Source organism: Cherax quadricarinatus, chromosome 88 (genome assembly GCF_038502225.1).
Source record: "Cherax quadricarinatus isolate ZL_2023a chromosome 88, ASM3850222v1, whole genome shotgun sequence".
Classification (NCBI taxonomy): Eukaryota; Metazoa; Arthropoda; class Malacostraca; order Decapoda; family Parastacidae; genus Cherax; species Cherax quadricarinatus.
In genome coordinates this window covers 15,949,055-15,976,248 of record NC_091379.1, presented here as the reverse complement: position 1 = coordinate 15,976,248, position 27,194 = coordinate 15,949,055, and the positions used below count along the sequence as shown (strand labels likewise).

The 27,194-nt window shown below is 38.2% G+C and overlaps 1 protein-coding gene across 3 annotated transcripts in view; it reads left to right on the top strand.

Annotated features, from left to right (window-relative positions):
- LOC128698667 (bestrophin-4-like) overlaps positions 1–27,194 on the top strand; it is a 229,640-nt gene that overhangs the window by 181,459 nt on the left and 20,987 nt on the right. For all 3 annotated transcript variants that reach the window (XM_070104004.1, XM_070104002.1, XM_070104003.1), the window contains 3 exons: positions 8,091–8,226; positions 11,023–11,141; positions 14,907–15,075. In XM_070104004.1, coding sequence (XP_069960105.1) covers positions 8,091–8,226; positions 11,023–11,141; positions 14,907–15,075 — 424 coding nt within the window. The remainder of the gene's footprint in view (positions 1–8,090; positions 8,227–11,022; positions 11,142–14,906; positions 15,076–27,194) is intronic.

Below are 27,194 nucleotides of genomic sequence, written 5' to 3'. Positions count from 1 at the left end.
GCAACTAAAATGCCGGGAGCAAGGGGCTAGTAACCCCTTCTCCTGTATATACAGTGGACCCCCGCTTAACGATCACTTCCAAATGCGTCCAATTATGTAAGTGTATTTATGTAAGTACGTTTGTACGTGTATGTTTGGGGGTCTGAAATGGACTAATCTACTTCACAATATTCCTTATGGGAAAAAATTCGGTCAGTACTGGCACCTGAACATACTACTGGAATGAAAAAAGTTCGTTAACCGGGGGTCCACTGTATTACTAAATTTAAAAAGAGAAACTTGTTTTTTCTTTTGGGCCACCCCGCCTCGGTGGGATATGGCTGGTATGTTGAAAGAAGAAGATATTTATATATATATATATATATAGATATATATATATATATCTATATATCTATATATAGATATATATATATATATATATATATAGATATATATATATACCTAGGTAGTAGGTTGGTAGACAGCAACCGCCCAGGGAGGTACTACCGTCCTGCCAAGTGAGTGTAAAACGAAAGCCTGTAATTGTTTTACATGATGGTAGGATTGCTGGTGTCCTTTTTTCTGTCTCATGAACATGCAAGATTTCAGGTACGTCTTGCTACTTCTACTTACACTTAGGTCACACTACACATACATGTACAAGCACATATATACACACCCCTCTGGGTTTTCTTCTATTTTCTTTCTAGTTCTTATTCTTGTTTATTTCCTCTTATCTCCATGGGGAAGTGGAACAGAATTCTTCCTCCGTAAGCCATGCGTGTTGTAAGAGGCAACTAAAATGCCGGGAGCAAGGGGCTAGTAACCTCTTCTCCTGTATATATTACTAAATGTAAAAGGAGAAACTTTCGTTTTTCCTTTTGGGCCACCCCGCCTCGGTGGGATACGGCCGGTGTGTTGAAAGAAAGAAAGATATATATATATATATATATATATATATATATATATATATATATATATATATATATATATATATATATATACCTAGGTAGTAGGTTGGTAGACAGCAACCGCCCAGGGAGGTACTACCGTCCTGCCAAGTGAGTGTAAAACGAAAGCCTGTAATTGTTTTACATGATGGTAGGATTGCTGGTGTCCTTTTTTCTGTCTCATGAACATGCAAGATTTCAGGTACGTCTTGCTACTTCTACTTACACTTAGGTCACACTACACATACATGTACAAGCACATATATACACACCCCTCTGGGTTTTCTTCTATTTTCTTTCTAGTTCTTATTCTTGTTTATTTCCTCTTATCTCCATGGGGAAGTGGAACAGAATTCTTCCTCCGTAAGCCATGCGTGTTGTAAGAGGCGACTAAAATGCCGGGAGCAAGGGGCTAGTAACCTCTTCTCCTGTATATATTACTAAATGTAAAAGGAGAAACTTTCGTTTTTCCTTTTGGGCCACCCCGCCTTGGTGGGATACAGCCGGTGTGTTGAAAGAAGATATATATATATATATATATATATATTATATATCCTCCATGGGGAAGTGGAACAGAATTCTTCCTCCGTAAGCCATGCGTGTTGTAAGAGGCGACTAAAATGCCAGGAGCAAGGGTCTAGTAACCCCTTCTCCTGTATATATTACTAAATTTAAAAGGAGAAGCTTTTGTTTTTCCTTTTGGGCCACCCCGCCTCGGTGGGATACGGCCGGTGTGTTGAAAGAAAGAAAGATATTATATATATATATATATATAGATATATACATGTATGTATATATATATATATATATATATATATATATATATATACGTATATATATATATATATATATATATATATATATATATATATATCTATATATATATATATATATATATATATATATATATATATATATATATATATATGACATGGAAAGCATATAAATCTATAGGGGAAGGAAAGAGGGGTAGGGGTCGTCCTCGAAAGGAGGGTTGGAAAGAGGGGTAAAGGAGGTTTTGTGGGCAAGGGGCTTGGACTTCCAGCAAGCGTGCATGAGCGTGTTAGATAGGAGTGAATGGAGACGAATGATACTTGGGACCTGACGATCTGTTGGAGTGTGAGCAGGGTAATATTTAGTGAAGGGATTCAGGGAAACTGGTTATTTTCATATAGTCGGACTTGAATCCTGGAAATGGGAAGTACAATGCCTGCACTTTAAAGAAGGGGTTTGGGATATTGGCAGTTTGGAGGGATATGTTGTGTATCTTTATATGTTTATGCTTCTAGACTGTTGTATTCTGAGCACCTCTGCAAAAACAGTGATAATGTGCGAGTGTGGTGAAAGTGTTGAATGATGATGAAAGTATTTTCTTTTTGGGGATTTTCTTTCTTTTTTGGGTCACCCTGCCTCGGTGGGAGACGGCCGACTTGTTGAAAAAAAAAAAAAAAAAAATATATATATATATATATATATATATATATATGCATATATATATATGCATATATATATATATATGTGTGTGTGTGTGTGTGTGTTGCATCCTACCTAATAAATATAACTAAGTCAAATAATAATATAAAGCAATATATTTACAATTTAGCTAATATCGCAAATATAAGCAATACAGTGGACCCCCGCATACCGTTGGCCTTACATAATGTTAAATCCGCATACCGATACATTTTATCGCTAAGATTTTGCCTCGCATACCGCTAAAAAACCCGCTCAACGCTGCTCGTCCGAGACGCGTCTGATGTGCGGCCTTAGCCACCCTCACATGTTCTGCCGGTGGCATTGTTTACCAGCCAGCCTCCGCGGTAACATCCAAGCATACAATCGGAATATTTCGTATTATTACAGTGTTTTTGGCGATTTTATCTGCAAAATAAGTGACCATGGGCCCCAAGAAAGCTTCTAGTGCCAACCCTACAGGAATAAGGGTGAGAATTACTATAGAGATGAAGAAAGAGATCATTGATAAGTATGAAAGTGGAGTGCGTGTCTCCGAGCTGGCCAGGTTGTATAATAAACCCCAGTCAACCATCTCTACTATTGTGGGCAACAAAAAGGCAATCAAGGAAGCTGTTCTTGCCAAAGGTTCAACTGTGTTTTCGAAACAGAGATCACAAGTGATGGAAGATGTTGAGAGACTCTTATTGGTGTGGATAAATGAAAAACAGATAGCAGGAGATAGCATCTCTCAAGTGATCATAAGTGAAAAGGCTAGGAAGTTGCATCAGGATTTAATTAAAAAAATGCCTGCAACTAGTGATGATGTGAGTGAATTTAAAGCCAGCAAAGGTTGGTTTGAGAGATTTAAGAAGCGTAGTGGCATACATAGTGTGATAAGGCATGGTGAGGCTGCCAGTTCGGACCACAAAGCAGCTGAAAAACATGTGCAGGAATTCAAGGAGTACATAGAAAGTGAAGGACTGAAACCTGAACAAGTGTTTAATTGTGATGAAACAGGCCTGTTTTGGAAGAAAATGCCAAGCAGGACCTACATTACTGAGGAGGAAAAGGCACTCCCAGGACATAAGCCTATGAAAGACAGGCTTACTCTGTTGATGTGTTCCAATGCTACTGGTGATTGCAAAGTGAAGCCTTTATTAGTGTATCACTCAGAAACTCTCAGAGCGTTCAGACAAAAGAATATCCTCAAGGCTAATTTGTGTGTGCTGTGGAGGGCAAACAGTAAGGCATGGGTCACTAGGGACTTTTTCTATGACTGGTTACACCATGCATTTACCCCCATTGTGAAAGATTACCTAACTGAAAATAAATTAGACCTTTAGTGCCTCCTGGTGTTAGACAATGCCCCTGGTCATCCTACAGACGTGGCAGAGCGACTTTATGGAGACATGAAGTTCATTAAGGTGAAGTTTTTGCCTCCTAATAAGAACATAAGAACATAAGAACATAAGAATGTAGGAACACTGCAGAAGGCCTACTGGCCCATACGAGGCAGGTCCTTATCAAAACGATCTCTACCTAAAGCCACCCAAGAAATAACTCCCATACCCAATGACACCAATCAAACCCAGCCCCTCCCACTCATATATTTATCCAGTCTCTTCTTAAAGCTACACAAGGTCCTAGCCTCTATCACCCCACTAGGAAGACTGTTCCACGCATCTACAACTCTGTTAGAAAACCAGTACTTACCTATGTCCTTTCTAAATCTAAATTTATCCAACTTATATCCATTATTTCTGGTTCTTACCTGGTTCGACACCCTCAGTACTTTATTAATATCTCCCTTGTTTATGCCTGTCATCCACTTATACACTTCAATGATATCTCCTCTCGTTCTACGCCTCTCCAGAGAGTGGAGATTTAAGGCTTTAAGTCTATCTTCATACGGGAGGTTCCTTACACAGTAAATCATTTTAGTCATTCTTCTCTGTATGCTCTCTAATGAGTCTATATCCATCCTGTAGTAAGGAGACCAAAACTGAGCAGCATAATCTAAATGAGGCCTCACTAGTGATGTATAGAGCTGCAAAATAACTTTTGGACTTCTGTTACTTATACTTCTTGAGATAAATCCAAGTAATCTGTTGGCCTTGTTGCGCACACTAAGGCACTGCTGTCTTGGCTTTAGATTTCTGCTTACCATGACTCCCAAGTCTTTTTCACATTCTGTATGATGAAGCTCTACTTCACCTAGATTATAGCTTCGAGGGTTATTATCATTACCAAGGGCAAGTACCTTACACTTATCCACATTGAACTTCATCTGCCATTTTTCAGACCAAGACATTAATTTATCCAAATCGTCCTGGAGTTCATTGATATCCTCCTCAGAGTGAATTATACGGCCTATGGACCATGGACCAGCAGGTTATTGCAAACTTCAAAAAACTGTACACAAAAGCTCTGTTTGAAAGGTGCTTTGTAGTGACCTCAGAAACTCAACTGACTCTAAGAGAGTTTTGGAGAGATCACTTTAATATCCTCAATTGTGTAAACCTTATAGGTAAGGCTTGGGAGGGAGTGACTAAGAGGACCTTGAACTCCGCTTGGAAGAAACTGTGGCCAGAATGTGTAGACAAAAGGGATTTTGAAGGATTTGAGGCTAACCCTGAGAGGAGTATGCCAGTTGAGAAATCAATTGTGGCATTGGGGAAGTCCTTGGGGTTGGAGGTTAGTGGGGATGATGTGGAAGAGTTGGTGGAGGAGGACAATGAAGAACTAACCACTGATGAGCTGATAGATCAACTTCAAGAGCAAGAGGCCAGACCTGAGGAAACTGGTTCGGAGGAGGAGAGAGAGAAATTGAAGAAGTTGTCTACTACAAAGATTAAGGAAATCTGTGCAATGTGGCTGAAAGTGCAAACCTTTATGGATGAAAATCACCCTCACACAGCTATTGCAAGCCGTGCTGGTGACTATTACACTGACAATGTTGTGAAACACTTTAGGGAAGTCATAAAGGAACGAGAGGTACAGGCCGCTATGGACAGATATGTTGTGCGACAGAAGTCCAGTGACTCTGAAGCTGGTCCTAGTGGCATTAAAAGAAGAAGGGAAGTAACCCCAGAAAAGGACTTGACACCTCAAGTCTTAATGGAAGGGAATTCCCCTTCTAAACATTAAGACTCTCTCCTCCTCCCATCCCATCAATCATCACCAGATCTTCAATAAAGGTAAGTGTCATGTAATTGTGCATGCCTTTTTCAGTTTGTGTGTATTAAAATTAATATTTCATGTGGTAAAAATATTTTTTTTTCATACTTTGGGGTGTCTTGCACGGATTAATTTGATTTCCATTATTTCTTATGGGGAAAATTCATCCGCATAATGATAATTTCGCATAACAATGAGCTCTCATGCACGGATTAATATCGTTATGCGGGGGTCCACTGTATAAAATTATATGAACGGGTAATATACATTATATACATTGTGACCCATTCAGGGGTCACAATATGGTGTGTGTGTAGTGTTAGTTGTGGTGTGTGTAATGTTAGTTGTGGTGTGTGTAGTGTTGCAGGTCGGCCATCACTAATCCGGCATCACTGGGACCTGTATTGTGCCAGATTAGCGAGACTTTTTTGCTACATCTTCCTCATTTTCATCACTGCTTTCTCTTCCACTGGCTTGCTGCTGTGGATTTACTACCATCTGCACAATTTCTGAGTCAGTATAATGATGAAATTTGAAATTATGCTAGCCGAAATTAGTGCCAGATTACTGATGGAACTGATTACTGGATTAGTGTGGCTGACCTGTAGTTGTGGTGTGTGTAGTGTTAGTTGTGGTGTATGTAATGTTAGTTGTGGTGTGTGTGTTGTGTTGTGGTGTGTATAGTGTTAGTTGTAGCATGTGTAGTGCAGTTGTAGTGTGTGTAGTTATGGTGTGAATTAGAGATGATGTTTTATTATGTACTCCAGTACCCATCTTGTGGGCAGGAGTCAAAAGATTTCAAGGGCACATATTAGTTCCAGGAGATTGGGCACCAGCATTTTCTTAGATAAACAGGTTACAGTAGTAACAAATTTCTTAATAGATTTATTGACTTAGTAACAATAGCAATGAGTTTGTTTGCTCGGTCATGAATTCAGTCACAGAAGCATTGCGTTGTAGCTTGTGGGATTAAAGGTTAATTACTGTATTTAATATCTTGCGAGTTATAGGTTGTAGGCAAGTAAGTGGTTGTGGGTTATTTATGACTAGTAGAGTTAGGGGTGTCTTTTCTTTTCAGAATTTTTAATAATATGCTGTTGTGAATAAAATAGTTTGCTTTTTCCTTGAGCATTCATGAGTGAATCATTTCTGAGTTCATTTTTTTTTTTTTTACTGGAGCACTTGATGTGATGTGTGACAATACTTCCTCTGGGGGATGTAAATAACATGCTAAAAATACCTAACCAATGTATGACTCACAGCATTGGGTTCAAGTTAGAGAAATTTAGATTTAGAAAGTATATAAGAAAGCACTGGATTGGCAATAGAGTTGTGGACGAGTGGAGCAAACTCCTTAGTAATGTCATTGAAGCTAAAATCTTGTGTAGCTTTAAAAATAAGTTAGACAGTTAGTTGAGTGGGTGTGGATGGGTGTGAGGTGGACCTGCCTAACATGGGCCAGCAGATGATTAAGACACACATGCAACATTTGGGTATCTTTATTGATGAAATATTTCACCTACACAGTAACCTTCTTCAGTCAAATACAAAGACAGTAGTAGTAGTAGCAGTAATGAAATAAAGATGTAATCAATCCATCACTCTTGCAGAAGAAATATTTGAGGTGGTCAGTCCCTCAGCCTGGAGGAGAGTTCAGATCTAGGCTGAATTCTTCTTCAGGCTGAGGGACTGACCACCTTAACTTCTTTTTCTCCAAGGTTGATGGACTGATTACATCATCTTTATTTCATTTCTACTACTTCCTCTGTATTTGACTGAAGAAGCCTACTGTGTAAGCGAAACATTTCAGCAGTAAAGTTATCCAGCTGTTTCACACGTGTCTTAATCTTCAACATGTTGGCATTATACACAAATAACCCGCACATAAAAAAAGAGAAGCTTACGACGACGTTTCGGTCTGACTTGGACCATTTACGTCGTCGTAAGCTTCTCTCTTTTATGTGTGGGTTATTTGTGTATCGTTCCAGTCACGGTATTGTGCCTTTTTTTTGTTATTTGTTATTGTTGGCATTTTATACCATTTACAGTGCATGTTCCTGTAGGCCTGCAGCAATGCTCCTTCTTTCTTATGCTCTTATATATACATTTCATGAGGTATATATAAGATGGTGCAGCAGAACTTAGGAGTCTGCAGCCCAGTCAAAGCCAAGCAGTATTGACATCCAAAAGTCTGCTTATTTTATTGGATGCACCATAGACATGTGGCTCCTCCTACATGATAGATGGCCTGGCTGGTGCTGCTTGTCCTCTTGTTTCAAGTCATTATTTCATTTGAGTTTTTTCTATATTATTGTCCTCATACTACTACTGAACAGCCTTAAATTGTAATTTATGGTACTTGTTTTTTGAAGGTACTTATTTCTTTGACTAGGCATCAGTGTGTGTGTGTGCATATGTGTGTGTGAGAGATAGATAGATACATAGAAAGATAGATAGATATTAATGCTGATGGTGTGTGTTTAACTGTTATTTAATATCGTTCTATATTATCACATTATTGTTGTTAAGGATGATGAGAAGACCAGCTCTGGGTTGATCTTCAAGAGGCGAGGGTCAGCACGCTCAGTGGTATCTTCAGCACCGTCTGCCAGGAAGAGTTCCTTTATGTCCATCATGCAAAACCGCCTCTTACCTAGCACCACTGGTGAGTATCACCACACCAGCACTGCTGTAATAACTTACAAAGCACCAGTGGTGAGTATCATCACACTGACACCACTGTAACATCTTACCCAGCACCAGTGATGAGTATCACCACACTGTAACATCATACCCAGCATCAGTGGTGAGTATCACCACACTGACACCACTGTAACATCTTACCCAACACTACTACCTTAATAATATCTTTATTTCTACAAGTACATGCACAAGGTATACAGGCCTAGCTGACATCAATGACATACTACTATATAGAAAGCCGCTTGTTATGCAGAGCATTTCTGGCAAATTAGGTCAGTTCTATCCCAGGACGCAACCCAAACCAGTCAACTAACACCCAGGTATCCATATTTACTGATGGGTGAACATGGACAGCCAGTATAAGGAAACACGCCCAATGTTTTCACTCTTGCCGGGAACTGAACCCGGACCCTCAGCGTGTGAAGCGAGAACTTTCACACCAAGTCTCACTCCAAAATTTGAAATGTCATCATACATTGATAATAGGTATCCCTGGTACACCGATTACTTATGGTTTTGTTAAATTTCTGTTTTTCCCGCTGTGATTGTAAGATGAAAACACTTATGCATGTTCGACTTACTTACCTTCATATTGAAAATGAGTTGCTTTGAATAAACTTGTTAAAGTTTAGAGTGACAATACAGGCATCACACATCCTTTATCTTGTATATGAGGCATTGAAAACACAATGTCACTTTTGTGAAAATCTCCTCCAAACCTTTGCAACATAGAAAAATGATGAGCTTGCAAATTGTCACTTTTGAGGTCACCTACAGAGTTTTCCAATATGTTTACAACAATATCTCAGTAACCAATCATATAGTTTTGATCAAAATTAGCTCATTTTAAAGACTTATAAATAATTTTGTACGAAACACTATTTTCACACACTGCACTTTTCACTCAGTAGTGAGTTCGTCATTTTTTTTTTCTCAGTGCCTCATGTGACTATATGATCAGGTTCATCATTATATTATTATTATTGTAATCATAACTAAGGGCTAAACCCATAAGGGTCATTCAGAGCTGCATCACCATTATAATACTCTCTTGGGAGAGGCTTACTGTCAGCAGGTAGTGCGTGCCAAAAGAAACACCAGGTTTGATAATTTTAATATTCTTAAGCTTGCGAATTTCATGCATGTGGTAAAATAATACTTTGGTTTAACCCTTTCAGGGTCCGTCCCGTAGATCTACGGCTTTACGTTCAGGGTCCAAACCGTAGATCTACGCCATGAGCTCAGCTCACTCTGATAAACTGTGAGTGGTACATTTGGGCCTAGATATGAGAGAATACATCTATGTGGTATGTGTGCACCACATAAAACAGATCCTGCAGCACACTGTGTATAATGAGAGAAAAAAAATGAAATCATGATTTTTCGATTAAAACAGCAACTTTGCAGTGTTTTTTCGTATGTTTTTTATAGTTGTATTTGCGATTTCTTGGTCTCATTTGATAGAATGGAAGACATATTACAGAAATAGAGATGATTTTGATTGGTTTTAGCACTGGAAATGGCTTGAAACTGAGCTCAAAATAGCAGAAATGTTAATTTTTTGCCGATATTCAAGAGTAAACAAACGACCTCATACGTCTAATACACGTCAGCTGGTGGGTCTAATATACATTCACAAATATGGTGATGATATTTATACAATTATTACAGTATTGCATAACAGTAAATCTTCTATTTTTTGGTGTGAATAAAAATTCATTATGTGAATAAAAAATCAAAATGGAATTTATTTGTAAAGCCTCAAAACATAACTAATGAACAGAGGAAATGTTAGTTTAGTGCCAGGAATGCCTACATTGTTCATTCTGGACCCTATTTTGAAATTGGAATATTTTGAACTTTGTGTTAAATTGGCCAAATTAACAATTTCCGATCACTTTATTTTGTAGTTGAAACAGTTGACTTGGCGATTTCTTGTGCTCAATCGATAGAATAGAAGTAATACTAGTGAAATAGCTAAGAATTTGGTTGATTAGAATAATGTAATTGGCCTAAAATGAGAGTCAAAATCGGCAAAATCGCCGATTCGTAAATATCGCTGACACATCAAAATTCGCGAGAGCATAATTTCGTCAATTTTCCACCAAATTTCGTACTTTTTCTTTTATTACCTTCACAAAAAGATTCTCTACGATTTCATAAGAAAAAATAACAATTTTTTTTTTTTGAAAATTCTTGGACACTGGTGCGTGACTCCAGATTTGGGCCTTGGACCCTGAAAGGGTTAACACTGTATCTTATTGTTGGTGTGTCACAAGATTCTTACATGTAGTAATTCAAGGTAATGTCAGTTTATGTATAGTATATTTTTAGCCTTACTGTTTGTGATGCAGAATGGTCCAAGTCTGTGTTTGCTTAGGACACTCTTAGCAAGAGTCTTTCAACCTAACAAATTCATACTGTGCCTGTCATTACCTTGTAAATACTTTTGTAATAGTAAAAATGTGGAACTAATAAATCATTTTAATCAAAATATTATTAATAAAACATTTAATTGGTAGTCAGTATATTAATATTAAAAGGTAATCTCTGGCTTATTCTCTCTTGTTTTTGGAAAAATTATAAATAATCACTTGTCACAGGTTGACTTCATTGTGTTTTTGATTCCCATTGTAAATCACTATAGAACTGAAAACTAGTCATCATATTTGCACTAAATGTATTGTGTCTACAGTCAGCATAGTGTAAATAATGACATTCTCTTTACTCACCATATTTACAACTTCATCTTGTGCAGGCAGTCCATCGTCAGTCAGGAAGAGCCAACACAAGGGGCTCAATAGATCAGTTTCACGCACCTCTGGTGGATCACCCAGCACCAACTTCAAGAGGCAAAATACCAGTGTCTCCATGCAGGTACTCTTCTAAGTTCCATAAATACCAGCACCTCTATGCAGGTACTCTTCTTAGTTGCATAAATACCAGTACATATCTCCATGCAGGTATGCTTCTTAGTTAATAAAACACCTGCACCTCCATGCATGTATTCTTCTTACTTACAAAACAAAAGACAAATATCTGTACTAGGTAATAGAGAATAGAATAAGGGAATGTAGTTCTTAGCACATTTGTCACTTTTAATGAACCTAAAACTGCAGAGTTTACCTGGAGAGAGTTCCGGGGGTCAACGCCCCCGCGGCCCGGTCTGTGACCAGGCCTCATGGTGGATCAGGGCCTGATCAACCAGGTTGTTACTACTGGCTGCATGCAATCCAACGTACGAGCCACAGCCCGGCTGGTCAGGTACCGACTTTAGGTGCTTGTCCAATGCCTACTTAAAGACAGCCAGGGGTCTATTGGTAATCCCCCTTATGTATGCTGGGAGGCAGTTGAACAGTCTTGGGACCCTGACACTTACTGTGTTGTCTCTTAACATGCTAGTGACACCCCTGCTTTTCATTGGGGGGATCTTGCATTGTCCGCCGAGTCTTTTGCTTTCGTAGAGAGTAATTTTCGTGTGCAAGTTTGGTACTAGCCCTCTAGGATTTTCCAGGCGTATATAATCATGTATCTCTCCCGCCTGTATTCCAGGGAGGAGAGATACATGATTATATACACCTGGAAAACCCTAGAGGGACTAGTACCAAACTTGCACACTATAAAGAAAATTTTCTTAACATTCTAGCTGTCTCCCACCACGTAAGGTGACTTGACAAAGAAAAAAAAACACTGTCACTGTCATTCATTCAACCACTGTCTTGCCAGAAGGGTGCCAACATCACAATTAAGGTGACCCTCCAAACTGCAGCATCTAAAAATTGAGAAGCAAAAATCAGAAATTTTTCACACCTCAAATTTTTTCTCTGGTTTACCCTTTTATGAAAATGAATTTAAGCACAGTTAAAGCAATGCTTCAAAGACATGCAGATATTCTGCTATTGTGAGCTAGGTTCATAAGGTTAAAAAAATAAAATGGTTACCATAGATAGAGGGGTAAGCCAGTGGAAGGCCTTGGTCAGATAACTAAAAGCTCCAGCTGTGGGTTATCATATGACTAAGACCTGCACCAGGAGACACTTGTCCTATTTCTTGACAGACTTTAAATGATTTGTTTAAATTTTGTTTTATGAATGTTAAAACCATTGTGTATGGTCTTTGGGTGCATGCACCAAAGATTGGATGCAATCACAGAGGTTTTATATGATGCTCCTCCACTTACGATGGGGTTACATTTCAGTGAATCCACTGTAAGTCGAATATGATGTGATAAATAAATAAGTAAATAACTACTGTCACAGAATAAGTAAATAAAGAAATAATTACTGTAACTAAATACCAGTATTGAAAAGTAAATATACAGATGAATACAAGTTAATCTTATCAGTGAATGTACAGTACTGCATAGCACTGGATGTGCTTTGCTATTGCACCATCATAAAGTTGAAATATTGCAAGTTGAATCATCGTAAAGTGAGGAGCATCTTCACAGTAAACATCTCATTAACAGATTTTGGCAATTTTAGACAAAAAAATGGTTGGACGAAAACTAATAATTGGACAAAATAGTCATATGTTTGTAATTCTGCATTTTGTCCATAGCGAATGTCTGAGTGTCTGCTGAAGTATCAGGCCAAGTCCGTTAATTTGGACATTTGTCCAGTATGTGCCATACTGGCCACATCTGCTGGGGCATTGACCCTTGGAATACCCTCCAGGTATACCAGGTATCCAGGACCTGTTTGTTTTAGGGAGCCACAGGCCACATGTGCCAGTTTTTGTGATATTCAGGCATACACTCATAATAATAATAATAATAATAATAATAATAATAATAATAATAATATCATTGTTCAAAAATAGACAGTTTGAAAGCACAATACGCATAGCAACTTAGGCAAACATAGACTAGAAGTAAGACTGTGTAGTGTTTATGTTAGTGGGGTCTAGTACAGTGTATTGAGAGGAAGCTAAAGAAAATAGTGAAAGATACAAGTTACAAGAAGATTATTCATTAAAAAATGAAAAAAAAATGTATTACATCACAGGGATAGCATGTCCATATGGAAATGAGGTGGTTGCCTAGGGAACCATCTTTAATGGGCCACCATATGTTAGGAAAAATAACAAGTTTAAAAAATTAACATGGAAAAAGTATGTTTTATTATTATTATCACACTGGCCGATTCCCACCAAGGCAGGGTGGCCCGAAAAAGAAAAACTTTCACCATCATTCACTCCATCACTGTCTTGCCAGAAGGGTGCTTTACACTACAGTTTTTAAACTGCAACATTAACACCCCTCCTTCAGAGTGCAGGCATTGTACTTCCCATCTCCAGGACTCAAGTCCGGCCTGCCGGTTTCCCTGAACCCCTTCATAAATGTTACTTTGCTCACACTCCAACAGCACGTCAAGTATTAAAAACCATTTGTCTCCATTCACTCCTATCAAACACGCTCAGCATGTAAGTATGTAAATTCAAATAAACTAATGCCCTTCAGCAGCAGAGCACAAAAAAATGGAAAACTAGATCAAAAGAACTATTGATAAAATATTCAAAACATGAAGAAAGAAAGTTGTGTTTTAAGAGCACACAGTGCTTGTCTTCTGTAATATTTTATAATAGTTTTGACAAGTAATATTATACTATTTTTGATAAGTTTTCTTATTTCTTTTTTAAATTAAATGTGGTGGTAATGACAGTTAAAACAGGATAGCATAATGGATGATTTTGGAGTTGTCATGATAAACATTACGAGTGCTGGTTTTAATACATTTTTATTTAAAATTAAAATGAAATATATGAAAGTTGTACAAAAATATATTCTTAAAATTTTGGTTTTGTTTTAACTAGTCTTAGAAAATGTGGTTAGACAGATGAACAGACAGACAACCCAGATGCTGGTAATTAAGCCACCATTTTATAAAACATGCTTACAAACATTAAATGGAAAGAAAGGAGTCAGTACATTTCCCAGCTTACCAAAAATATTGCATAGATCTCTTATTGCAGTTTGTGTAGAGGGCAAGTTGGTGGTAGCTAGTGTAGGGCCGCTACTGCATACTCCCTCCTCTTCACAGTACCTGATTACACTGCCTTTTAAGAATTCATAATGCGTGGAGTTCTCCCTGGGGAAGTGGAACAGAATTCTTCCTCCATAAGCCATGTGTGTTGTAAGAGGCGACTACAATGCCGGGAGCAAGGGGCTAGTAACTCTTCTCCTGTACAAATTACTAAATTTAAAAAGAAAAACTTTCGTTTTTCTTTTTGGGCCACCCTGCCTTGGTGGGATACGGCCGGTTTGTTGAAAAAAAAAAAAATGTGTGGAGTGTTCTCTGAACTTCCTTTTTTAAATACAGTGGACCCCCGCTTTACGATCAGCTCCCAATGCGACCAATTATGTAAGTGTATTTATGTAAGTGCGTTTGTACGTGTATGTTTGGGGGTCTGAAATGGACTAATCTAATTCACAATATTCCTTATGGGAACAAATTCGTTCAGTAATGGCACCTGAACATACTTCTGGAATGAAATAATATCGTAAGCCGGGGGTCCACTGTATTTAGTATTTTATGCCTTCTAGTGTCTTTGTTTAATTTCTCTTGTGTACATTATAGGAGAACTAAAATAATTTGGTGTAATTGTGAATGTACTTAATAGAGATCATATCTTGTCTTGCAGGATAGTAATATATTTCATATGTCAGAGGAATCTTTGGTGACAGTGGGAGGTAAAGAAGAACGAGGTGGACCAAAGCAGCCTAGGAGACCATCTGCTGCACAAGCCCAACCAACTCTTCAAGAGGACGAGGACACCCTTCTTATCAAAATTAATCGTTCTGACAAAGATGGTATGACAATCCAGATTCACCATAAAGAGATATATATAATATTCACCATTGTCACTTGCCTAGTTCCTCCATAACTCTTACTGGAATGTACATTAGATGTTATAAATATGCATGCCTATAAGTACTACTCTCTTAACAGACGTTTTGCCTGACAAATTTGAGAGGTGCTAGGGCATCTTTTATATGAAAGATGATGTCCCTTGCCATACTGCCAAAGATATGAAGAATTAGCAAAATTATTGTGACTTTTCAGTGTTTTAATGTCTGGCCTGGAAACTCCCCAGACTTCAGTCTGATGAAAAGTATTTGGAAACCTTGTATTATGCTTCTGTTGCATGGACGTGTCCTCTTACACCAAAATCTTGAGTGTAATTAAGTAGGTGTGGGAGGGTATTGACTTTTCCATCCTTTATAAATTAGCTTTATCAGTATCTAAATGTTTGTTTAATGTCTGACTGATTAACAGATACTGTAACTTAGATGTATGCTTGCCCACACGCATGTCCACCCCTACCTACATACACCTACCTACTTTCCTACACCTACCTACTTTCCTACACCTACCTATGTTCCTACATGTACCTACCTACCTACCTTCATTCCTACACCTACCTACCTACACCCACCTACCTACTTATTAGGAATTTGCCTACCAAGCTTTCATACAATGTTTTGAAGATACAGGTATGTAAAGTTTAAAATTATTGGAGCCCATATTGTTTTTTTGGGGACTACACTAGTGACATTCTTTCGGGACGACATTTTTTACTCTTATCACTGTTGGTAATTGTATTTAAACCAAAGCCTTTTTGTCCTTTAAAACTTTTTCATTTTGATTCGTTGTGTAGTTTTCAAATTCACCTTACATAGGCAAACGACCAAAAGTTATTTTTGAGAGAATTAAATATGTTGTTTGACTATCTGTGGTAGTTCATTCTGTGTAACTTCTTTCTGTGGTAGTTCATTCTGTGTAACTTCTTTGGCTATCATAGCAGTGTAACATATTGGATGCTGTTTTTTGCTAATCTGAGAATGAAGTACAGGGGTCCCTGAGTTACAGTTGGTTGGAGTTATTATAATTTTAAGGCAGGGTGGCCCAAAAAGAAAAACAAAAGTTTCTTTTTCTTTCAACAAACCGGCTGTATCCCACTGAGGCAGGGTGGCCCAAAAAGAAAAATGAAAATGAAATTGCTGACCTAGAAATCGTACAGAGAACCTTCACTGCACGCATAACTGTGATAAACCACCTCAACTACTGGGAACGCTTGAAGTTAATAAACCTGCGTTCCCTAGAATGCAGGAGGGAGAGATACATGATTATATACACCTGGAAAATTGTAGAGGGACTAGTACCAAATTTGCACACGAAAATCACTCCCTACAAAAGCAAAAGACTCAGCAGATGGTGCAACATCCTGCCAATGAAAAGCAGGGGTGCCACTAGCACGATAAGTGACAACACAATAAGTGTCAGGGACCCAAGACTGTTCAGCTGCCTCCCAGCATACATCAGGGGGATTAAAAATAGACCCCTGGCTGTCTTCAAGCAGGCGCTGGACAGGCACCTAGAGTCAGTACCAGACCAGCCGGTTTGTGGTTCATACGTTGGATTACGTGCGGCCAGCAATAACAGCCTGTTGATCAGGCCCTGTTCCACCATTTATTTATTTATTTTTTTATTTATTATTATCACACCGGCCGATTCCCACCAAGGCAGGGTGGCCCGAAAAAGAAAAACTTTCACCATCATTCACTCCATCACTGTCTTGCCAGAAGGGTGCTTTACACTACAGTTTTTAAACTGCAACATTAACACCCCTCCTTCAGAGTGCAGGCACTGTACTTCCCATCTCCAGGACTCAAGTCCGGCCTGCCGGTTTCCCTGAATCCCTTCATAAATGTTACTTTGCTCACACTCCAACAGCACGTCAAGTATTAAAAACCATTTGTCTCCATTCACTCCTATCAAACACGCTCACGCATGCCTGCTGGAAGTCCAAGCCCCTCGCACACAAAACCTCCTTTACCCCCTCCCTCCAACCCTTCCTAGGCCGACCCCTACCCCGCCTTCCTTCCACTACAGACTGATACACTCTTGAAGTCATTCTGTTTCGCTCCATTCTCTCTACATGTCCGAACCACCTCAACAACCCTTCCTCAGCCCTCTGGACAACAGTTTTGGTAATCCCGCACCTCCTCCTAACTTCCAAACTACGAATTCTCTGCATTATATTCACACCACACATTGCCCTCAGACATGACATCTCCACTGCCTCCAGCCTTCTCCTCGCTGCAACATTCATCACCCACGCTTCACACCCATATAAGAGCGTTGGTAAAACTATACTCTCATACATTCCCCTCTTTGCCTCCAAGGACAAAGTTCTTTGTTTCCACAGACTCCTAAGTGCACCACTCACTCTTTTTCCCTCATCAATTCTAGGATTCACCTCATCTTTCATAGACCCATCCGCTGACACGTCCACTCCCAAATATCTGAATACGTTCACCTCCTCCATACTCTCTCCCTCCAATCTGATATTCAATCTTTCATCACCTAATCTTTTTGTTATCCTCATAACCTTACTCTTTCCTGTATTCACCTTTAATTTTCTTCTTTTGCACACCCTACCAAATTCATCCACCAATCTCTGCAACTTCTCTTCAGAATCTCCCAAGAGCACAGTGTCATCAGCAAAGAGCAGCTGTGACAACTCCCACTTTGTGTGTGATTCTTTATCTTTTAACTCCACGCCTCTTGCCAAAACCCTCGCATTTACTTCTCTTACAACCCCATCTATAAATATATTAAACAACCACGGTGACATCACACATCCTTGTCTAAGGCCTACTTTTACTGGGAAAAAATTTCCCTCTTTCCTACATACTCTAACTTGAGCCTCACTATCCTCGTAAAAACTCTTCACTGCTTTCAGTAACCTACCTCCTACACCATACACTTGCAACATCTGCCACATTGCCCCCCTATCCACCCTGTCATACGCCTTTTCCAAATCCATAAATGCCACAAAGACCTCTTTAGCCTTATCTAAATACTGTTCACTTATATGTTTCACTGTAAACACCTGGTCCACACACCCCCTACCTTTCCTAAAGCCTCCTTGTTCATCTGCTATCCTATTCTCCGTCTTACTCTTAATTCTTTCAATTATAACTCTACCATACACTTTACCAGGTACACTCAACAGACTTCTTTTTTCTTTCTTTTAACACACCGGCCGTATCCCACCGAGGCGGGGTGGCCCAAAAGGAAAAACGAATGTTTCTCCTTTTGCATTTAGTAATATATACAGGAGAAGAGGTTACTAGCCCCTTGCTCCCGGCATTTTAGTCGCCTCTTACAACACGCATGGCTTACGGAGGAAGAATTCTGTTCCACTTCCCCATGGAGGTAAGAGGAAATAAACAAGAACAAGAACTAGAAAGAAAATAGAAGAAAACCCAAAGGGGTGTGTGTATATATATGCTTGTACATGTATGTGTAGTGTGACCTAAGTGTAAGTAGAAGTAGCAAGACATACCTGAAATCTTGCATGTGTATGAGACAGAAAAAAAGACACCAGCAATCCTACCATCGTGTAAAACAGTTACAGGCTTCAGTTTTACATTCACTTGGCAGGACGGTAGTACCTCCCTGGGCGGTTGCTGTCTACCAACCTACTACCTATAACTCAACAGACTTATCCCCCTATAATTTTTGCACTCTCTTTTATCCCCTTTGCCTTTATACAAAGGAACTATGCATGCTCTCTGCCAATCCCTAGGTACCTTACCCTCTTCCATACATTTATTAAATAATTGCACCAACCACTCCAAAACTATATCCCCACCTGCTTTTAACATTTCTATCTTTATCCCATCAATCCCGGCTGCCTTACCCCCTTTCATTTTACCTATTGCCTCACGAACTTCCCCCACACTCACAACTGGCTCTTCCTCACTCCTACAAGATGTTATTCCTCCTTGCCCTATACACGAAATCACAGCTTCCCTATCTTCATCAACATTTAACAATTCCTCAAAATATTCCTTCCATCTTCCCAATACCTCTAACTCTCCATTTAATAACTCTCCTCTCCTATTTTTAACTGACAAATCCATTTGTTCTCTAGGCTTTCTTAACTTGTTAATCTCACTCCAAAACTTTTTCTTATTTTCAACAAAATTTGTTGATAACATCTCACCCACTCTCTCATTTGCTCTCTTTTTACATTGCTTCACCACTCTCTTAACTTCTCTCTTTTTCTCCATATACTCTTCCCTCCTTGCATCACTTCTACTTTGTAAAAACTTCTCATATGCTAACTTTTTCTCCCTTACTACTCTCTTTACATCATCATTCCACCAATCGCTCCTCTTCCCTCCTGCACCCACTTTCCTGTAACCACAAACTTCTGCTGAACACTCTAACACTACATTTTTAAACCTACCCCATACCTCTTCGACCCCATTGCCTATGCTCTCATTAGCCCATCTATCCTCCAATAGCTGTTTATATCTTACCCTAACTGCCTCCTCTTTTAGTTTATAAACCTTCACCTCTCTCTTCCCTGATGCTTCTATTCTCCTTGTATCCCATCTACCTTTTACTCTCAGTATAGCTACAACTAGAAAGTGATCTGATATATCTGTGGCCCCTCTATAAACATGTACATCCTGAAGTCTACTCAACAGTCTTTTATCTACCAATACATAATCCAACAAACTACTGTCATTTCGCCCTACATCATATCGTGTATACTTATTTATCCTCTTTTTCTTAAAATATGTATTACCTATAACTAAACCCCTTTCTATACAAAGTTCAATCAAAGGGCTCCCATTATCATTTACACCTGGCACCCCAAACTTACCTACCACACCCTCTCTAAAAGTTTCTCCTACTTTAGCATTCAAGTCCCCTACCACAATTACTCTCTCACTTGGTTCAAAGGCTCCTATACATTCACTTAACATCTCCCAAAATCTCTCTCTCTCCTCTGCATTCCTCTCTTCTCCAGGTGCATACACGCTTATTATGACCCACTTCTCGCATCCAACCTTTACTTTAATCCACATAATTCTTGAATTTACACATTCATATTCTCTTTTCTCCTTCCATAACTGATCATTTAACATTACTGCTACCCCTTCCTTTGCTCTAACTCTCTCAGATACTCCAGATTTAATCCCATTTATTTCCCCCCACTGAAACTCTCCTACCCCCTTCAGCTTTGTTTCGCTTAGGGCCAGGACATCCAACTTCTTTTCATTCATAACATCAGCAATCATCTGTTTCTTGTCATCCGCACTACATCCACGCACATTTAAGCAACCCAGTTTTATAAAGTTTTTCTTCTTCTCTTTTTTAGTAATTGTATACAGGAGAAGGGGTTACTAGCCCATTGCTCCCGGCATTTTAGTCGCCTCATACGACACGCATGGCTTACGGAGGAAAGATTCTTTTCCACTTCCCCATGGACAATAGAAGAAATAAAAAAGAACAAGAGCTATTTAGAAAAAAGAGAAAAACCTAGATGTATGTATATATATATATGCATGTGCGTGTCTGTGAAGTGTGACCAAAGTGTAAGTAGGAGTAGCAAGATATCCCTGTTATCTTAGCGTGTTTATGAGACAGAAAAAGAAACCAGCAATCCTACCATCATGCAAAACAGTTACAGGTTTTTGTTTCACAGTCATCTGGCAGGACGGTAGTACTTCCCTGGGTGGTTGCTGTCTACCAACCTACTACCTTTTAACAACAATTTGAGCATACATACAGAGGTACAAAAAAATACAGATAAGAGCAGCATGCCAAAGCCACTTATACTATGCATAGCATTACGGGCTGGCTTAAAATTAACTAAGCAATGATGAAATCAGTGATAATACATTATTGTAAACAGATAACTATAAAGCACAAATGAGTATTACAAAGACAGGTCATATGGTTGCATGCATTGTTGTACATTCAGTCATATGGAGTATTCTGTTAGATAGTGTATTTAAAAAATAATAAAGTTAGATTGGGTTTTAGGTTTAACATTTATGTGATATAATTGTGAGAAACATTTAATATATACAATTTATAAGGTTCAGTTATTCAGTATTTATTTGGTTTTGGGTGAGTAAGTGATCTTTGAGAAGAGACTTGAATTTATAAACAGGTAGTGTTTCTTTTATATTTACAGGTAATGAATTCCAGATTTTAGGGCCTTTTATGTGCATTGAGTTTTTGCATAGTGTGAGATGGACACGAGGAACATCAAAGAGTGATCTGTGCCTTGTGTTATGGTCATGTGCTCTGTTGAGGTTGGCAAGGAGATGTTTGAGGGGAGGGTTAATATCAGAGTTAAGTGTTCTATGTATGTAATAGGTGCAGTAATAAGTATGGATGTTTTGTATGGTGAGTAGGTTTAGTGTATTGAATATTGGTGGAGTGTGCTGCCTGTAGTGAGAATTTGTTATCATTCTAACTGCAGCCTTTTGTTGGGTAATTAGTGGTCTGAGATGGTTAATTGTTGTTGAGCCCCATACACAAATTCCATAGGTGAGATAGGGGTAAATAAGAGAGTGATATAGGGCCAGGAGGGCTGACTGTGGAACATAGTACTGTATCTTCGATAATATGCCTACAGTCTTGGAAATTTTCTTAGAAATTTGTTGTATATGTGTATGAAATTTGAGTCTATTATCAAGGTGGATTCCTAAGAATTTTCCCTCTGTTAGCTTTGTGATAGGTGATCCGTTTATCATTATGTTAAGAGGGACATCTGTAGCTCTGTTACCAAACTGAATGAAGTAGGTTTTGTCAATGTTTAGTGTAAGTTTGTTAGTCCTCATCCAGGTAGATATTTTCTGTAATTTGGTATTTACAGTATTGGCTAGCGTGACTGGGCTCGGGTGAGAGAAGACGTATGTAGTGTCATCTGCAAATAGTGTGGGTTTGAGTAATTGCGAAGCATTTGGAAGGTCATTTATGTATAGGAGAAAGAGAAGAGGGCCAAGGACACTTCCCTGTGGGACACCAACTGTAATTGGTTGTGCAGAAGAGTTTGCCCCATTTGCGTACACATATTGGCTTCTGTTGCTGAGGTATGACTTGAGGTAGTTGAGGGAGTGCCCTCTTATACCATAGTGTGACAATTTTACGTGGAGCAAGTCATGGTCAACTGTATCAAAAGCTTTACGTAAGTCAATGAAGATCCCCAGTGGGACTTCTTTTTTCTCTATTGCAGTGTATATATGTTCTAGCATGTGTATAATAGCATCATTAGTATTTTTATTAGGCCTGAATCCAAATTGGCAGGGGTTGAGTATGTTTTGGGAGATAAGGTATGAGTAGATTCGTTTATGAATTAATTTTTCGAAGATTTTTGAGAGAGGGTGTAAGTTAGATATTGGCCTATAGTTATTCAACTCTGTTTGGTCTCCTCCTTTGTGGATCAGGGTGACCCTTGCTATTTTGAGTACTGTAGGGAAGGTGGAGGATTCAATGGATTTGTTAAAGAGTGTTGCAATGATTGGTGATAGCACTTGTGACACTTTTTTGTATATAAAAGGTGGTAAGGTATTTAAATCTCCTGCCTTGTTTTTTAGTGCGTTGATAATAAGGGAGACTTCGTATGGGTTAGTCGGAGCTAGGAACAGTGTGTTCGGGTAGTTGCCGGTGAGGTAGTCATTTGGTGGGGTATCTGAGCTTGGGATTTTATTGGCAAGGTTTTGTCCTATAGTGGAGAAAAAATCATTGAGTCTGTTTGCTGTTTCTGTTGGTGGGAGTTGGGGTTCATCTGATTTTGCTAATTTTATTTCGCTATTTCGTGATATCTTTTTTGTTCCCAGAATTTCTGATAGGGTTTTCCAGGTCTTTTTTATATCACCTCGTAAGTTGGATAATCTGTTCTCATAATACAATTTTTTTGCCCTTCTTATCAGGCTGGTTAGGATTGACGAGTAACGTTTTGTTTGGTCTCTGGTTATGTGACCCATTCTGTACTGTTTTTCATATTGGTGTTTTGTATTTATGGATTTGAGAATGCTGGGTGTTAGCCAACAACTGTTCAGTCTCTTAGCTGTCATCTGTTTAGTTTTTTTTGGGCAGTGCTTGTTATAGAGGTATTGGGTCTTTTTTAGAAAATTATTAATACATTCGTCAATATCTGTATAGATTTCTAGCTCAGTGTGCCAATCAGTGTTTGCTACTGCTGTTGTGAAGTTATTAATGGCTGCCTCATTGTGAAGTCTGAAGGTGACTTTAGTAGTGTCTTGGGGTAGTTTACCAAGAGTTGTTATGAGGAAAGTAGGGTAGTGGTCTGTGGTATTATCTGTAATTATGCCTGATTTTAAAGGGGATATGGTGTTGGTCCAGATGTGGTCAAGTAGGGAAACACTAGTCTCTGTAACTCTTGTAGGTTTTGTTACTGTTGGTAGTAACATACAGTTACTCATTGTGTTTGTGAATTCAGTAACGTGTGGGTCCTGGTCTTGCAGGAGATTTATATTGAAGTCACCTGAGAGTAGTAAGTGATCTTTGTTCATGCGTGCATCAGTTATCATACTTCCTAGGTTTTGACTAAATTGGCTAATGTTTGACTGTGGAACTCTGTAGATGTTTATCAATGTGAGAGGTTTTTGTAGGTATTTGGATTTGAATTTAGCTATTATATATTCCCCATGTTCATCCCTTGTGCAAGTATTAGTGATACATTCTAGTTGGTCTGAGTAGTATATGGCTGTGCCACCCCCTTGTTGGTCTGGCCTACAGTTGTATATGGCTGTGTAACCAGGAATGGCATAGACATCTGTACTATCAGGCTTTAGCCAGGTTTCAGTTAGTGTAATGATGGACATATTGGCATGTAAGAAATTTAGTAATGCTATGAGGTCATCGTAATGCTTGCTTAAAGATCTGATATTGTAGTTAAAGATAGTTATGTTGTTGTTGGCACTGAGAAGTGCCTTTGATTGTTCTGCAGTGTAGTAATTACAGTAACTGTTTGATTCATTTAAGTCATTAAATAAGAGGTTGGTATCAGGATCAATGCTTGTAATCATAAGATTTGTAGTGAATCTATAGTTAGAATTAAGTATAAAACAAAGTAAATAGTCTTAAGCTAAAAAATAGCACCTGAATTATTTAACAAATGTAAAATAATGAGCTAAGGTAGTTTTTTTTTTTTTTAAGCTAAAATAAAGGAGACAATATAAAAGGGACTAATACAAATAAAGTGATGATCAAATAATGGAGCTTGGGAATATGATAGTAGGTAGTACTATAAAGGTAATTTTTTAAAGTTAGAATTATAGTACAAAATTATAATATAAAAGGGACTAATATAGGTTGTGGTGAACAATAAAGTGGTAATCAAATAAATGAGCTTTGGAATATAATGGCAAAATTGTGAACTTATTCTACTTTAGCACCTGAGAATAGCACCTTGATTATTTTAACAATTGTGAATATATAAACTAGGGTAGTTATATAAAGCTAAAATAAAGGAGAAAATATATAAGGGACTAAAATTAAGTAATGGTAAACAAAGTTAAATGGACAGATGGTAGGAATTATAATATAAACTTATAATATAAAAATACAATTTGAAATGGTACTTGCAATTGCACTAGAGTCTGGTATAGGTTGTTGACAAGATCAAGATTATAACTAGATTTAAATTGACAAAATAAAATTCACAATTAAAGTACCAAAAGAATAATAGTAAAAAAATAACAATGGTAATGTCTTGGTTATAATATGATAGTAAGATGGTAGACAGGTACACAGGTACAAAGGATAATATAAAGGTTGGGGTTGAATATACAAACTTGAAAATTTGGCAACAAAATGTTATGGGAAGTATAAGATAATGTTTAATGTACAAAAGTAAAATTGACTGGTAGTAAATATGGTGTTTAATAAAATTTTAGTAAGTAATAATGATTACAAAAAAAGTGAAAAAGTAATGTTTATTTCATTCAATATTGCACTGGTAGTTATACTTGAGGTTATATGGCAGTACAAGGTAATTAAGAGTACTCTAAGATAGTAAATGTGGTATTAAAACAGGTAAAGGTAATTAGACAAGTAATGGTTATTAAATGTCAAAAATGTTAAGAGTAAATTGAAATTTTAGTAAAAATTATAATTATTAATTTTAGTAAGTAATATCAATTGATAGTATTATTAATTTTAGTAAGTAATATCAATTGATAGTATTATTAATTTTAGTAAGTAATATCAATTGATAGTATTTAAAAAAATATGAGGTAGTAATATGGACAGAGAAAGTATCAATTCAGCTAATGTTTAAGCGAACAATAGTAAATAACAAAATCACATAAGGTGACTTATGCTTACTAGTAAAATCACAAAATGAGGTAGTTGATTATTTAATTACTAAGAGATTGTACAATGAAATTTGAACAATAATGGAGCAAAACATACACTACACTACGTAGGCTTTTAAGTTGGACATTGTTTAGTTATTCTCTGTAAGATTAGTATCCCTGAGAAATCGTGATAGATCATTCTCGTTCGTGATTGTGTACAGTTGACCTACATTTGTTTTCCTAACTAGAATTTTCCCATCCCGTGTGAAGCATTGGTGTATTGTGTCATTATTCTCCCGCTTAAGTTTTCTGACTCTATACAGGAGGTTCTGACGTTTTTTGGTAAGACACTCGTTTATGTATACCTCTTTCTTTACTTTAATAGATGCAATAATTAAGTCTTTTTTCCTGTCATGTGAGTGGAATCTAAGCATAACACTTTTTCTACCATGGGATCCTAGTAACCTGGCTTCTTTTATTTCAGACTCTGGTACAATAACACTTGTTTGGTCCTTTATGATCTGCAGAGTAATTTCTTTACTGTTTGTTTGGTTCATATCACTGGGAAAAAGTGGACTGTTAACTATTACTGCGTCCGATAGTTTATCTTGTTCAGTTTTATCTTCTTGGAGAGCAAAGTAGTCACTGAACTGGTTATCTAAGTTGTTCTTCCATTCTTTTATTGCTTCTTCAACCTTTGTATTAAGAGATATTATTTGTTGGGTATGGCTATCTATGACTGTCTGGATGGTATTGTCACAGTTAGTCATTCCTGGTGTTGTTAACTTTTGTTCAAGACTGAGGATTTTGTTCTCGAGTTGTGTCATCCTGGTGTCTTGTTTTGTTAGCGTCTCTCGAAGATTCATATTTTCAATAGCTAAGTTGGAGATGCATGTCTTTAGGGTATCTGGATCGTTGGTCATACCTGAGAGACTACTTGGTAGGTTGAATCCGGGGAAGAGAGGGGAGGATGGGCTGGTGGCAGCCATGTTTGTTGTTATTGTTGTGGTGTCGCCTTGAGTGGTGGTGAGTGGGGTGGTTGCTGGGCCGGCGTCCTCCTGGCTACACTTGTTGAATAGTTGATTTTTCGGTGTTTTCTTGCTGGCCTTGGTGCTGTTTCCTCTTAGATTGTGCCTCATAATACTACAGGAATTGTTGTAGTTAAGAAGAAGTTGTAGTATACAAAGCTTAGGGTTACGTTGTTCGGCTGGCAGCGGGGTGTTGCTTTCGGTTTGTGTGCAGTCTTCCTTTGATCTCTATTATTTTCGATTTGTAGGTTTCACTGTTGGTAATCTTTGGTCATTCTGGGTGCTACGTTGGGTAGTGCAGTTTTGCTTGTAACTAGGTCATCATAGGAGCATTGGTAGCTCTGGTAGTTGGAGAAAAGTACGGAGCTTGGAAGTCGCTGCTGCCGCTGCTGCTGCCTGCCTTACAGACCGGGCTACCGAGGCATTGACCCCCAGAACTCTCTCCAGGTATACTCCAGGTTTTACCTGGAGTTTACCTGGAGAGAGTTCCGGGGGTCAACGCCCACACGGCCCAGTCTGTGACCAGGCCTCGTGTAGTAATATATACAGGAGAAGGAGTTACTAGCTCCTTGCTCCAGGCATCTTCATCAATAAGCTGGTTTATTGAAAGAAGAAGAATTTTTTGTATTTTTTCATGTTAGCATTTCATATAGAAGTCTACTGAATTTTTTTTATTTAAATAAATGAAGTACGCTTATTCATTTTAATGTCATATAATTTCTGTGATTATTATAGTACAGTCGGTGACTAGGTTATAGTCAA